This window comes from Musca domestica, unplaced genomic scaffold (genome assembly GCF_030504385.1).
Source record: "Musca domestica strain aabys unplaced genomic scaffold, Musca_domestica.polishedcontigs.V.1.1 21, whole genome shotgun sequence".
Classification (NCBI taxonomy): Eukaryota; Metazoa; Arthropoda; class Insecta; order Diptera; family Muscidae; genus Musca; species Musca domestica.
This window is the reverse complement of record NW_026712258.1, coordinates 7,155,449-7,168,093: the sequence shown is the minus strand read 5'-3', so window position 1 is coordinate 7,168,093 and position 12,645 is coordinate 7,155,449. Positions and strand designations below refer to the sequence as shown.

Below are 12,645 nucleotides of genomic sequence, written 5' to 3'. Positions count from 1 at the left end.
TATTTGAAAATTTTGGTATGACAACCATAAACTTTATTTTTTTACTTTATAAATATGGATTTAAATAAGTCGGTGTGGCCAGTTTCTCTGACCCCAAATAGCTACCTAGGGTCGAGGGAGAGTCATCAGTACTTTGGAACAGATATCTTCATTACTTTGACAAATATTAAGATTTTAGGTTAATCGAAAAAAATGAAAGTAAAAGTGGTAGTGGTAAACCTAACTCATGGTAGGACTAACCTTACAACTGATTCAATTACCAACGAACAACAATTGGTTTTTATATATAAATAAATACCGTATTTATTGAAATTTTATCACATTCTAATCATTTAAATAGAAAAAATACAACGAATTAAGTGCCAATACAATGAGAATTTAGTCTTAGTTTAGGAGGTAAACATGCAAACGATCTTTGTGCTGGATCGACAATTTCAGTCAACTTTATATGGATATGCGAATTTGAACCTTTCCGTTTCATGATAGATATGTAAGCATGTTTGTTCGTATATGTAAGTATTATGCAGCACTTGACTCGCCAATTGATGTATTCCTTTGTCGCTTTGTTCGGGGCGGTGGAACAGGAGCCGCCGTAAGGCCAGCCGTTAACTGTTCTTTTTGTACCGCCTTGAGAGAATCGCCGAATGTTGAATGCGGCATGATCGATTGTACGGCGGCGTGCTTTGGAGAAATTACAATAGGCGATTTCTTTTTGCACATGCGGCGATCGAAATAGTCCTTGCATTTAAGAATCACTGGATTATTTTGGCGATTCAAGTGCCAGATTGCAAATATGCACGCCGCCAAAAGTATAAGAATAAACACGACCAAAAGAGGAACGTAATTGAATTGTTCGGAGGATTCGTGTGGCGTAGATTCCGTGACTGTAGGTGGCACAGTGGGACGTTGAGTCGTATGTATGCTGGGCCGTATTGGTCGCAATGGGGTTTGAGTTCCGGTACCAATGGCAATATCGGAACAAGATCTAAATTCCTCCTGCTCGCCACAACCAACTGCTCCTGTACCATCGGGACAAATACCCCAGTTATTTCCAGCTACATAGCGCCACTGTAACACACATTGAGTGCAAGTAATATCTGAAAATAAAAAAAAATTTTTTAATTTAATCCTAAGTTCATCATTTTTATTAAATAGATTTATCGATATTTTGTATTATACAACCTTATCTACTTTTGTACCCTTCACCATAACATGGAGGGTATATTAAGTTTGTCATTCCGTTTGTAACACATCGAAATATACATTTAGGGCTCACAAAGTATATATATTCTTGATCAGCATAAAATTCTATGTCGATCTAGCGATGTCCGTCCGTCTGTGGAAATCACTTTACCTTCCGAATGAAATGAAGTAGGTTGATACAATTTTACTCAAATGAAAATCATATCTGCTGGACTTTTGGTATTGAAAATGGGCCATGTAGGTCCACGTTTGGTATAACCCCATATAATGGTACCTCAAATTTGCTATTTGAAATTCGTAATGGATATTACAGCCTAAGACAGAAAATTTCGATAGCCCCCACCTTCCTATATTCGGTATTTTGAAGATTTTTGCTTCATTATTCACTGACTTTTCGTATTCGTATTCGAATATCGTATTTGAATATTATAATAGCTTATAAATTAAATCTTAAAAACAAAGAATGTAGCCGTTATACATTCTTTGTTTTTAAGATTTTAACAGAATTTTTTAATGATTTTATTTATTTATCTATTTATTATTATCTTTTTATTTTTTTTTTGAAAATTGCCACATTCGTCCCAAGTTGTGGAGGGTATTCAAAGTTCGGCCCGGTCGAACTTACAGCTTTTTTACTTGTTTTTATCTAAATTAATCTATCTTTCTGATACCTTCCTTCAAACAATTCAGTTAGAAAATTTGGCTGAAATCTTTAAAATAGCGAATTTCGAGAGGTCCCGTTATATAGGGGCCTTTCAAAAATGAATACCTATGAAGAAAATATTAAGGTAAATCCCGAACTTTAACGTTAATACCGTTAATACTTTAAGCAATTCCGTTAGAAAATGTGGCTTAAAGCACCAAATTGTAAAAATTACCGTTATATGGGGTGTATAGAAAAACGTAGCCCAACATAGGCAATATATATATTAAACAATTCCATTAGAAACCTGACAGATAAAATATAAATATAAAATATAACTTCATTTTCTATGTCTTATTTTCTTTTCTTGATCCAAGATATATTTTTTTAAGGCATATTCATTAATAACAACAACAACAAAATTATCAATATCAGCATTTTAGATATAAAAAAAATACTGTCGATAATTCAAAGAAAGGAAATGAAGGTTATAAGAATAGCTGCCCTTCTGTCATAAGCCATTACAATATTAAAATGCGAAACTTGAAAAAAAAACTTTTGTGAATAATGTCGCTAAATCATCAAAATACCGAATGTCGGGAGGTACCGTTATATGGGAGCTATACCAAAGTGGACGTGGACCATGGCTCATTTTCCATTTCCACTTTTATAATAATATGTTTGCCAGTGCGTGTTACAATTGAAATACGAAACTTGAAAAAAATCCATGAATAATGTAGCTAACATAATCAAAATATCGAATATAGAGAGGTACTGATATATGGGGCTTGTACGAAGGTCTGGACCTGCAAAGACAATGTTCTGTCATAGTTCCCATTACGAACTCTAAATAGGAAATTTGAAACAACTCCGGTGAAGGATGTCGCTAAGATTATCAAAATACCGAATATAGGCTGTATGACCCATTACGAATTCTATGTACGCAATTTCAAACAACTCCGGTGAATAACGTCCCCAAAATCGATAAATATCTAATATCGGGGGGTTACGTTGTATGTGGGCTATACGATATCTTGAATCTATATAGACATTTCTCTTCTAGGGAGTAAAGTGCTTGAAAAGAACTTCTAATATGCATTTTTAGATAATCCCATTGAAAAAGTTTGCTAAAATCATCAAAATACTGAATATTGGGGATAAACGATATCATGGACCTATATAGACAATAATCTTCCAGGGGATGAAGTATTCAAAACGAAATCCTTATGAGGATTTTCAGACAATTTTATTGAAAAATTTGGCTACAATCATCAATATACCGAATATTGGGGGTACCGTTGTAAGGGGTTATACGATATCGTAGACCTATATAAACAATTCTCTTCCAGGGTGTAAAGTACTTAAAAGGAACACCTCGTGTTTATTTTCAGACAATTCCATTGAAAATGTGGCTAAAATCATCAAAATACCGAATATCAAAGGGTACGGTTGTATGGGGGCTATACGATATCGGTGACCTATATAAACAATTCTCTATCAGAGAATGAAGTACTCAGAATGGACTCCTTGTGTGGATTTTCAGACAATTTCATAGAAAAATGTGGCTAAAATTATTAAAATGCAGAATATCGGGGGGTACCGTTGTATGGGGGCTATAAGATATCGTGGACCGATATAGCCCATCATCGAACTTGACCTGCCTGCAGATAAAAGACTGATCTGTACAAAATTTTACCTTCCTATCTTTATTCGTTTTCACTCTAGCGTGATTACAACAGACGGACGGACAGGCAGGGCTAAATCGTCTTAGAATTTTAAGCTGATCAAGAATATATATACTTTGTTATGACTAAAATGATTATTTCGATGAGTTACAAATGGAATGACGAACTTAATATACCCTCCATACTATGTATGGTGGAGGGTATAATAATTCCAAGAAATCAATCAGAGGATACCTTCATATGAGGATTATACCAAAACGTATGTTTCTTCTTTCTAATAACTGAAACGACAATAATTGTTGAAATTAGATTGAAAAATATGGCTAAAATACAAAAATACTCGAAATCGGGGTATACCCTCATTGGGGGTCATACCAACACGTGGATCGGCATAGGCCATATTTTGTACAAATAATCCTAAGTTTAAGAAAAATTCGATTCCATTGATAAAATTTTCTCGGTTTTTTCCTGATTTTAGAAGTATTGCAATGATTTTTTAGCGATTTTAAAATACTAATTTTTAAACCTTTAACTTTGGTGTGACCGCGTTAAATTGTTTCGACATCATCTATTCAGTTTCTCCACCACATAATTCAGTATTACACTTCAATGTAACCCGCCTGCAATTTTCTTTCTCAAAAATCGAGACAATTCAATAAAAACTCGTTCGCACACGATAAACTATTGCATACTTTTTATTCACATCTTACCCTTTTCTGAAATTATATTATTCGTATAGTTCCACCAACCCAATAAATACATAAAGTATAAAAAACTGTTTTGTCCGTTGTCGCTTTATACTACTCAGAAATACTACACATTGTATTAGAATTCAAAAAGAAAAAAAACATTATAAATGTACTTCCACTGTTTCAGCCACAATTTTGAATTTTGGTATTTAAATTGGTTATTGGGTTCAAACACAATCATGGTATAATAAGAGGGCAATCCAGTGCAATCAAATTTTTCACAACTTTTCAAAAAAGACTTAATTCTTGCAAATGTCGCCTTTTCCAATTCCAAACATTCATATTTTTAGGAATTTTCACGATCTATCAGATTTGGTTAAAATTTTATAATTAAAATTAATAATTTCAAAACATTATAATTTTATTTTGGAATGACATTAAATTTTGCTATTCCTCGGTATTTAGCCACATTAGATTTATTTCCATTTTTGAAGACTGCTTGAGTAAATAAGGCAGTGACCAATATAGTGAGAGGCAAAACAAAAGCATCTGAGCAGAATGCAACAGAATGCAACTCCGAATCTTATCTGTTATTGCAGTTACATGTTTTGGCTATAACAGTCTTTTCAAAGGTTCGGCATCGTCGCACTTTAAATTCGGTGGAAAATCACTGGATTCGCGCTTCGAATTGACAAATTTGTAGAAAGTTGTTTTTTTTTAAGTTTAAAGTTGTTTTTGAGTTTGGTGAGAGCGAAAAGCATATTTTTTTCCCTGTAGAAAATGAAACATTAATTTTGATTGTGGGGTGGTGGCAACGGATCAATTCGTTTAATATAACACTCATCCAGTTGATTCACAAATTGAGGTCCAATAACTTATTATAGATGTTACGGATGCAATTTATTTTAAAAATAACAAAATAAAAAAGTGTATCATCATAAGATTTGTATATATTCGCATGCAAAATATTTTTATCTCCAGGTAAAAAATTCCACAAAATGTTTGGTATATTTAAATCGCCCAATATACAAATTACGCATACCAAATGGCTTTTAATGTATGGATATGGGTTTTTTTTAATTGATTGCTGTGATATTTTGCAAATTGATTTATGAGTGTCTCAGGGTACCGGTTAGTTAGATGTTCAAACATGGTAGAAGGTATTCAATTCATTCAATTCTATTAGACAGCTGATTCAATTCGATTGATAGCGGATTATTCTTCAATCTGCAAAAAATGTTGAAATCAGTAAAAACGCATTCTTTTTTCTGCAATCCCCACATAAGCGCACAAGAAGCCCCTTCTTATTTGAAATTGCATCAACAACAAGCCCCGAATTGTCAGTACAATTTAGGTGTCAGTACAATTTTCGTGACACAACCAGAGTGTTATCATTCCTTCATCAGATTTTATTTTACAACTTTTGTTTTAACAAGAAATTTAAGTAAAATTTATACGCTACAAGACTATGTGTTGGGGGTATTATAAGTTTGATTAGGCCAAAATTTATGTAACACCTCGAAATATTGGTTTCCTACATAGGAAAGTATATATGGATCTTCCTATCTAGCTATGTATGTCCGTCCGTTCGTCCGTCTGTTTATGTTAATTTGTAATCACTCTACAGGTCGCAATTATGACCCGATCCTCACGAAGAATAGAAGCCTATTGTTTTTGGAGATGATCGCATAATATTTAGGGGTTGAAATACACCAAAAACTTAAAAATTTCATGATTTTGCAGTTGCTCTACAGGTCGCAATTATAGACTATGGGGCTAGAGCTTAGGGCTGGGCAGAAGCCTTCCAATTTTGATGGTCATCGCGTAATATTTAGTGGGTAAAATAGACCATAGCATTTGCGTTAAATAAAAGTCACATTTTCCATTAAATCGCAAATATTTTTAATCCCGGCGTAATCACAGATAGGTCAATCCTGACCGTTATGTAGATGCCGGTAGTAAATTTATTAGATATATATAGCGAAATATATAAAATGTGTATATACAAAGGAAGGGGATGTTATTTAGAATGTTTATATCTCAAGAATGGCTGGACCGATTTTGACAAATTTTGTTAATTCAGAATTCCCTCTTGGCATAAAAGTATAAAATCCTAAAAAAATCGCATTAAAATATGTCAATAATGATGTAAATATAGTTTTTTAGTATTTTGTGACATTTTTTTATTATACCCTCCACCATAGTATGGAGGATATATTAAGTTTGTCATTCCGTTTGTAACACCTCGAAATATACATTTTAGACCGCACAAAGTATACATATTTTTGATCAGCATAAAATTCTATGTCGATTTAGCAATGTCCGTCCCTCTGTCCGTCTGTGGAAATCACTCTAGCTTCTGAACGAAATGAAGTAGGTTGATAAAATTTTACTCAAATGTGTATTAAGTCAAGGGACTTTTGGTATTGAAAACGGGCTATGTAGGCCCACGTCTTCGTATAGCCCATATATAACGGTACATACCGATATTATTGGTATTTTGAAGTTTTTGGCGATATTATGCATCGGAATTGTTTCAAATTTGGTATTTGAAATTCGTAATAGATACTACAGCATAAAACAGAAAAAGGGGCATTTAGGTCCACGTCTTCGTAAAACACCCATATAACAGTCCCTCCGATATTCGGTATTTTGATGATTTTAGCGACATTATTTATCGGAATTTAGCCCCCATATAAGCTACATTATAAACGGATTTTTTTTTCCAAATTTCGCATTTGAATATTGTAATAGCTTGTGACAAAAGTAGCCTATGCAGGTCCACGTAGTCGTATAGACCCTAATATACGGCTACATTTGGAATTTTTAAGATTTTAAGAGAATTTTTAACGCATTTTATTGTTTTGAAAATTGACAAATTTGTACCAAATGGTGGAGGGTATTTAAAGTTCGGCCGGGCTTTTTCACTTATTTTTCCATATTTTTTATCGCATGCGATTTTTTCAATTTGACTTATAATATTGAAGTGCATATTTTGGAGTATTTTTTCACCTTACAACACAGGTTGGGGTTATTATATAGAGATTGCAATTATCGTCCGATCCTCAGGAAAATTTTCACAAGGGTATGGTTTGGCTCTGAAGGGCTAGGCCTATATTTTTCAAAGATGTCCGCAATATATTTGGGGGTTAAAATGGATCAACAACTAAACATGTTCCTGAATTTGCAGCCGTTGTAAACGTCACAAAAAGAAACCATAGGTCACGAAATCTCACATGAAGTTGGAATTGTCCTAAATTCCAGCTTCAAAAGCGAAATTTTCCAAAATGGATTTGGACATAAGGTGGCTTTTAACATATTGTAGGGTTGTAGGGTATCACATGGCTGACCCCGCACGACTATAGCCTTTGCTTAGTTATTTTTATTTATAATATAATGTAAATACAAGTAAAACACATTTAATAAAACACCCCCCACCATTAGCTAAAGAAAACATTTTTATATTAAAGTATCTGGATTCAAACGTATTCCTCTTCAAACTACAAATAGTAGTAGGTCGGTTGGAAAAGCCGTTATATGGTAACCATACCAAAACGATAGACACATAGACATTTTTATACTACAAATATTTTATCTATGCGAGTCTTAAATACCACATATGAAATAATTCCGTTGCAAAATGTGACTAGGATTATAAGACTAACATTATATGAAAACAGCGGACCAATAAGGGCAATATTTTGACACCTGTTGTAGAACCCATTATGAACTACACACACCAAATTTCTATTGTTGTATCTTAATTAAACAAAAAATCTATCTCATTCTCTTCTCAAAGCAACTTATATTCCGAATGTTTATTGGAGACATCTATTACGGTACTCTTTTCGAAAAATTTTGACATTTTGTTGTCAATTTCGTAGCTTTATTTATTTCCATTTCTTAACAACGTGGACCCGATGTAATTCTGAGAAATCAACTGAATTTGTACATCTTTTTATACCCTCCAATATAATATGGAGAGTATATTAAATTTTTCATTTTGTTTGCAACTCCTAGAAATTCTTATGTCAAACCCAACAAAGTATATGTATCCTTGATCAGCATAAAATTCTATGTCGATTTAACGATGACCTTCCGTCTGTATGAATTGAAGTAGGTTTGATAACATGCTCAAATGTGTGTTTGGTCTGCAGGACTTTTGGTGTAGAAAATGGGCTATATAGGTCCACGTTTAGGTATAGCCCCCATATAACTGTACCTCCCTATATTCGGTATTTTGCTCATTTCAGCGACATTATTCACTCGAATTGTTTAAAATTTCGTATTTTAAGTTCCTAGTGTGTACTACAGCCTATGACAGAGATTTGTTTATGCAGGTTCAGGTCTTCGTATAGCCCCTGAATTTCGGTACCTCTCTATATTCGGTATTTTGATGACTTTAGCTGCATTAATCAACGGAATTGTTTCATATTTCGTATTTGAACTTTGTAACGGGTACTATAGTATGTGACAGAAAATTGCCTTTGCATGTCCACGCCTTCGTATAGAACCCAAAATAACAGAAACTCAAGTATTTTTATGATTTTAACAACATTTTTAACGGGTTATATGTTATACTAGCTGAACCCGGCATAACCCAATCTGAAACGATTTCAATAAAATTTGACACAATATACTTTTACACCAAATTCCGGATGACCATATTTCATTGGAATTGGAGATGCATACAAACCGTGTTTGGTGCATCCAATATGTGAAATCCGCCGATGATATATATGGTAGCTACATCCAAATCTTAACAGATTTCTAATTAATTTGAAAAATTTATTGTTGTAATATATATAAAATTCTATGTCGATTTATATATATATATATATATATATGGGAACTATATCCAACTCTGAGCCGATTTCAATATAATCAGACAAAATTTATTTTCTGATCAAATCCCGTCACATATCTCAAATTTAATTCGAATCGAACATACGTATCGTGTTTGGGGCATCAAATAAACGAAATCGGTCGAAAATATATATGGGATTTCAAAATAATTTTGCAAACAAATTTTTTAGACAAATTCCATCACACATGGTTTTGGTGCATCAAATAAACAAAATTGGTCGAAAATATATGTGGGAGCAATATCCAAATCTGAACCGATTTCAATATAATTAGGAAAATTTATTTTCTTTATAAATCTCGTCGCTCATTCCAAATTGCATTAAAATAGAACATGCATATTATGTTTGGCGCATCAAATAAACGAAATCGGTCGAAAATAGATTTGGGAGCTATATTTAAATCTGAACCGATTTCAATATAACTAAGAAAACAAATTTGTTAGACAAATTCCATTACACGTTCCAAATTTCATTGAAATTGGGGATACATAGGGAGTTTGGTGCATCAAATACTTGAAATCGGACGAAAATATATATGGGAGCTATATCGAAATCTGAATAGATTTCAATATAATTTAGCAAATTCTTTTTCGTTCCAAATTCCGTTCCACATACAAAATTTGGAGACTGCATCTGTAATCGATCAATAGATATGTGCACAGAAAATTAATTTTTTGGAAGGTACCTCCGATTCTGATGCTATATCTCCAGTTCTAAGTAGAATTTCATAAATTTATAGACTATGTTACTTTCAGGCGATGTTGTAGTATACTTGGAATTTTTCAGGAAAATCTGTTTAGCGGTTTTCGAGTCTATAAATTACAAACAATCATACAAACATTTTTTATTTATTAATTAATTGATTTTTTCTTTTTTTGAAAATAAAACAATTCGTTCCAAATGGTGTTGGAGGGAGGGTTCGGCCCGGCCGAACTTACTGCTTTTTAACTTGTTCATACTTATTTCGACAAATTCTGGTAAATTGTGATATCAGGAAGAAAAAACAATCCTTTCAAAAAATTATGAATATAGGGTCACGTTTTCGTTTACCCTCATATTCCCTGATTCCAGCTAAGGGGTAGAAAATCTCTGGTAGAACATTTTCAATGTAGGTAAAGTTTTGGAGTAGCGGTTACATATAGGTACATTCTGCCTTTACATATTTCGTGGGTATTGACCACATTTTCCAGTCGATTTGGCTAAAAAATTGTATTTAGGCTACTTTGGGGTAGAGAAACACGTTACCCCAATGTAACGCAATCTTTAATGTTTTTAACTGATTGGCGGGCAAACAGACAGACATTGGTTAATCGTCATTGAGTTTAACTATGATCCAAAACATATGTGTAAAAGAGTAATGAGCTTTGACTATTCTGAAATCATTTTGCTCTACAACTGATATATACTTTTTATCCAACTCTCAAATTAAAGTCTACGACTGAAACATAGGATCAGTTTTTTTTTTTTTAAACGCTGTAAATCAACCAGTACCTGAACATGTATTGACGTTTTCGCCCTAGGTTTTTATTTATATTTAGTCGAGTTATGATTTCTAATATAAATTGTTTCACTTATATGAGCTAGATCTGTGAATTATTATGCTTTAAAATTATGCACTAAAGACTAAAACTATTATAAAAACATTTTTTTATATATCTAAATAACTTTTAAACAAAAAATGCACCCTTTTGATTTTTTGTTAGAGCGTTATAATTCTAAAATTCGATTTTTTGTACGTCCGTGTTATTTATATCTATCAAATACAAACGTTCTAAAAATTGATATTTTTTAAATTCACCCAATTACAACAATTAAATTTGTGGTACCATTCATTTTTATTTTTAACACAAAAAAAGGAATGGTTCAAATGTCAATCATGGCACAATTACAATCATACGATTACAATTTCTTCTTAAATATCAGTGTACGGCTAGAAAGAAATTTAGATTTCATTCCAACCAAATATTTTGTCATTTACACGCCATTTAGAGTGTACAAAAGGAAGAAAATAATCTAAAACAGAAGACTAACATATTAGACTCATAAATCATGTAATGTTTGATTATGAATGGTTGAATTTTTTATTTTTTGTTTTTCTATAATTCTCGTAGGAGATTGCCTCCCCGAATTTTCGAATTGGCCTTTATTTCGTTACAGGAAATTATCAGCGTTAGAAATCTATGAACGCGAACCGATTAAAAATAGCAAGTTTAATTTTTTGAAAATATGATAAAGAAATCTTTGTTGTAAAGCAAAAATAAATGTTCATTTTCTTAAATGAAATGAAATATATAACCAACATACTACGACAATATTACCCATATTCTATTTCAATCGAATCCAGAAATAAAATGTGAAACACATGTTTAGGTAAGCCCCCATTCAATATCCAACTTTTAACATATAACGATTCCTCCCGACTTTAAGTAGCTTAAATGTATCACACGAATCTCCCAAACACACTAGTTATAATTTTCCATTTCAGGTCCTCAATGTGTATAAAGTTTTCTGGCAGAGAAAGACTAATATAGATTCCCTATACCGATTCCATCCCATTTGATGTGTTTTAAAGGTCCTAGTGGCATTCTCCTGATAAGACGGATGTAATTGGATAGTTTTAAATCTTAATAGATAGATCACATTCTCTCAATACTGATGCATTATTAAAGGTCCTAGCCACATTTTCTATCTATATAAGTCATCGGATTTGAAATATAACTCAGATTACCCTTATTCAGTCTTATTTGAATTTACCTGGAAGTTGTGCCTTTATTTCATATATCCTACTGCCATTCCTAGGATAGAATCTGGTTTCCAAATCTCCAGGTGCGGGTTGTGCTGGAGATCCTGCCAATATTGTTAGAAGGTTACGATCTAAACAGTCTTGTTTCGCTTTGGGCTCTGGACAAAGTCTAAACTCAAAATATCTATAGCAGTAAAAAAAAAGAAAAAATATTCAGAATTAAATGTACGTTCACAAACAAATCTTTTTCCGGGTCAACCCTGATAAATAAGAATATAGAAAACATACTTTAAACAAGGTCAACCCGGGTAAACGCTCTATTGTACACACATAATTTCTTTTGTACAAACCCCATATGACTCGCCGTCAGTTCAACACGAATAGTCATTTCAGCTCCGGGTGAATATCGACGAACTATTACACCCTGCCCCCATTGACCTCCGTGCTCATGGGGCCGTGGCAATGGCATATCCCATGCATCGCCACATTCGCCACACTTCCCACCGTTACGTTTCCATTGACGCGTAAAGCCTCCACAGTACAGTTCGTGATCGTTATAGTCGGGCGGTGTGTTGAAACCGTAACGCCATGCAGATGCTCGACTTGGCGGTTCAATCAAACGACCATGGCCATTGCAGCCAGTGGTATTTATAACAACGATTGCGAAGAGAATAATAAAACGCCACATTACTTTGAATCGGTCATTATGAGTTCCAGCAAATGTCATCATTCCTTGAAGCGTGGCCGTCCTTCAAGCATCTGTGAGACTAAAAAAAAAACACTTATTTAATTTCATCAATCTGCAACATGATTTCTG

General features: G+C 33.3%; 1 protein-coding gene across 2 annotated transcripts in view; it reads right to left on the bottom strand.

The window, feature by feature from the left end:
* Nucleotides 1-277: 277 nt before the first annotated feature.
* LOC101894235 (Chitin binding protein) overlaps nucleotides 278-12,645 on the bottom strand; it is a 32,028-nt gene continuing 19,660 nt past the window's right edge. For both annotated transcript variants that reach the window (XM_005190973.4, XM_059122843.1), the window contains exons 2-4: nucleotides 12,179-12,595; nucleotides 11,840-12,012; nucleotides 278-1,097 (exon numbers count right to left, since the gene is read on the bottom strand). In XM_005190973.4, the coding sequence (XP_005191030.1) occupies nucleotides 520-1,097; nucleotides 11,840-12,012; nucleotides 12,179-12,558 (1,131 nt within the window). In that variant the 5' untranslated portion in view covers nucleotides 12,559-12,595 and the 3' untranslated portion in view covers nucleotides 278-519. The remainder of the gene's footprint in view (nucleotides 1,098-11,839; nucleotides 12,013-12,178; nucleotides 12,596-12,645) is intronic.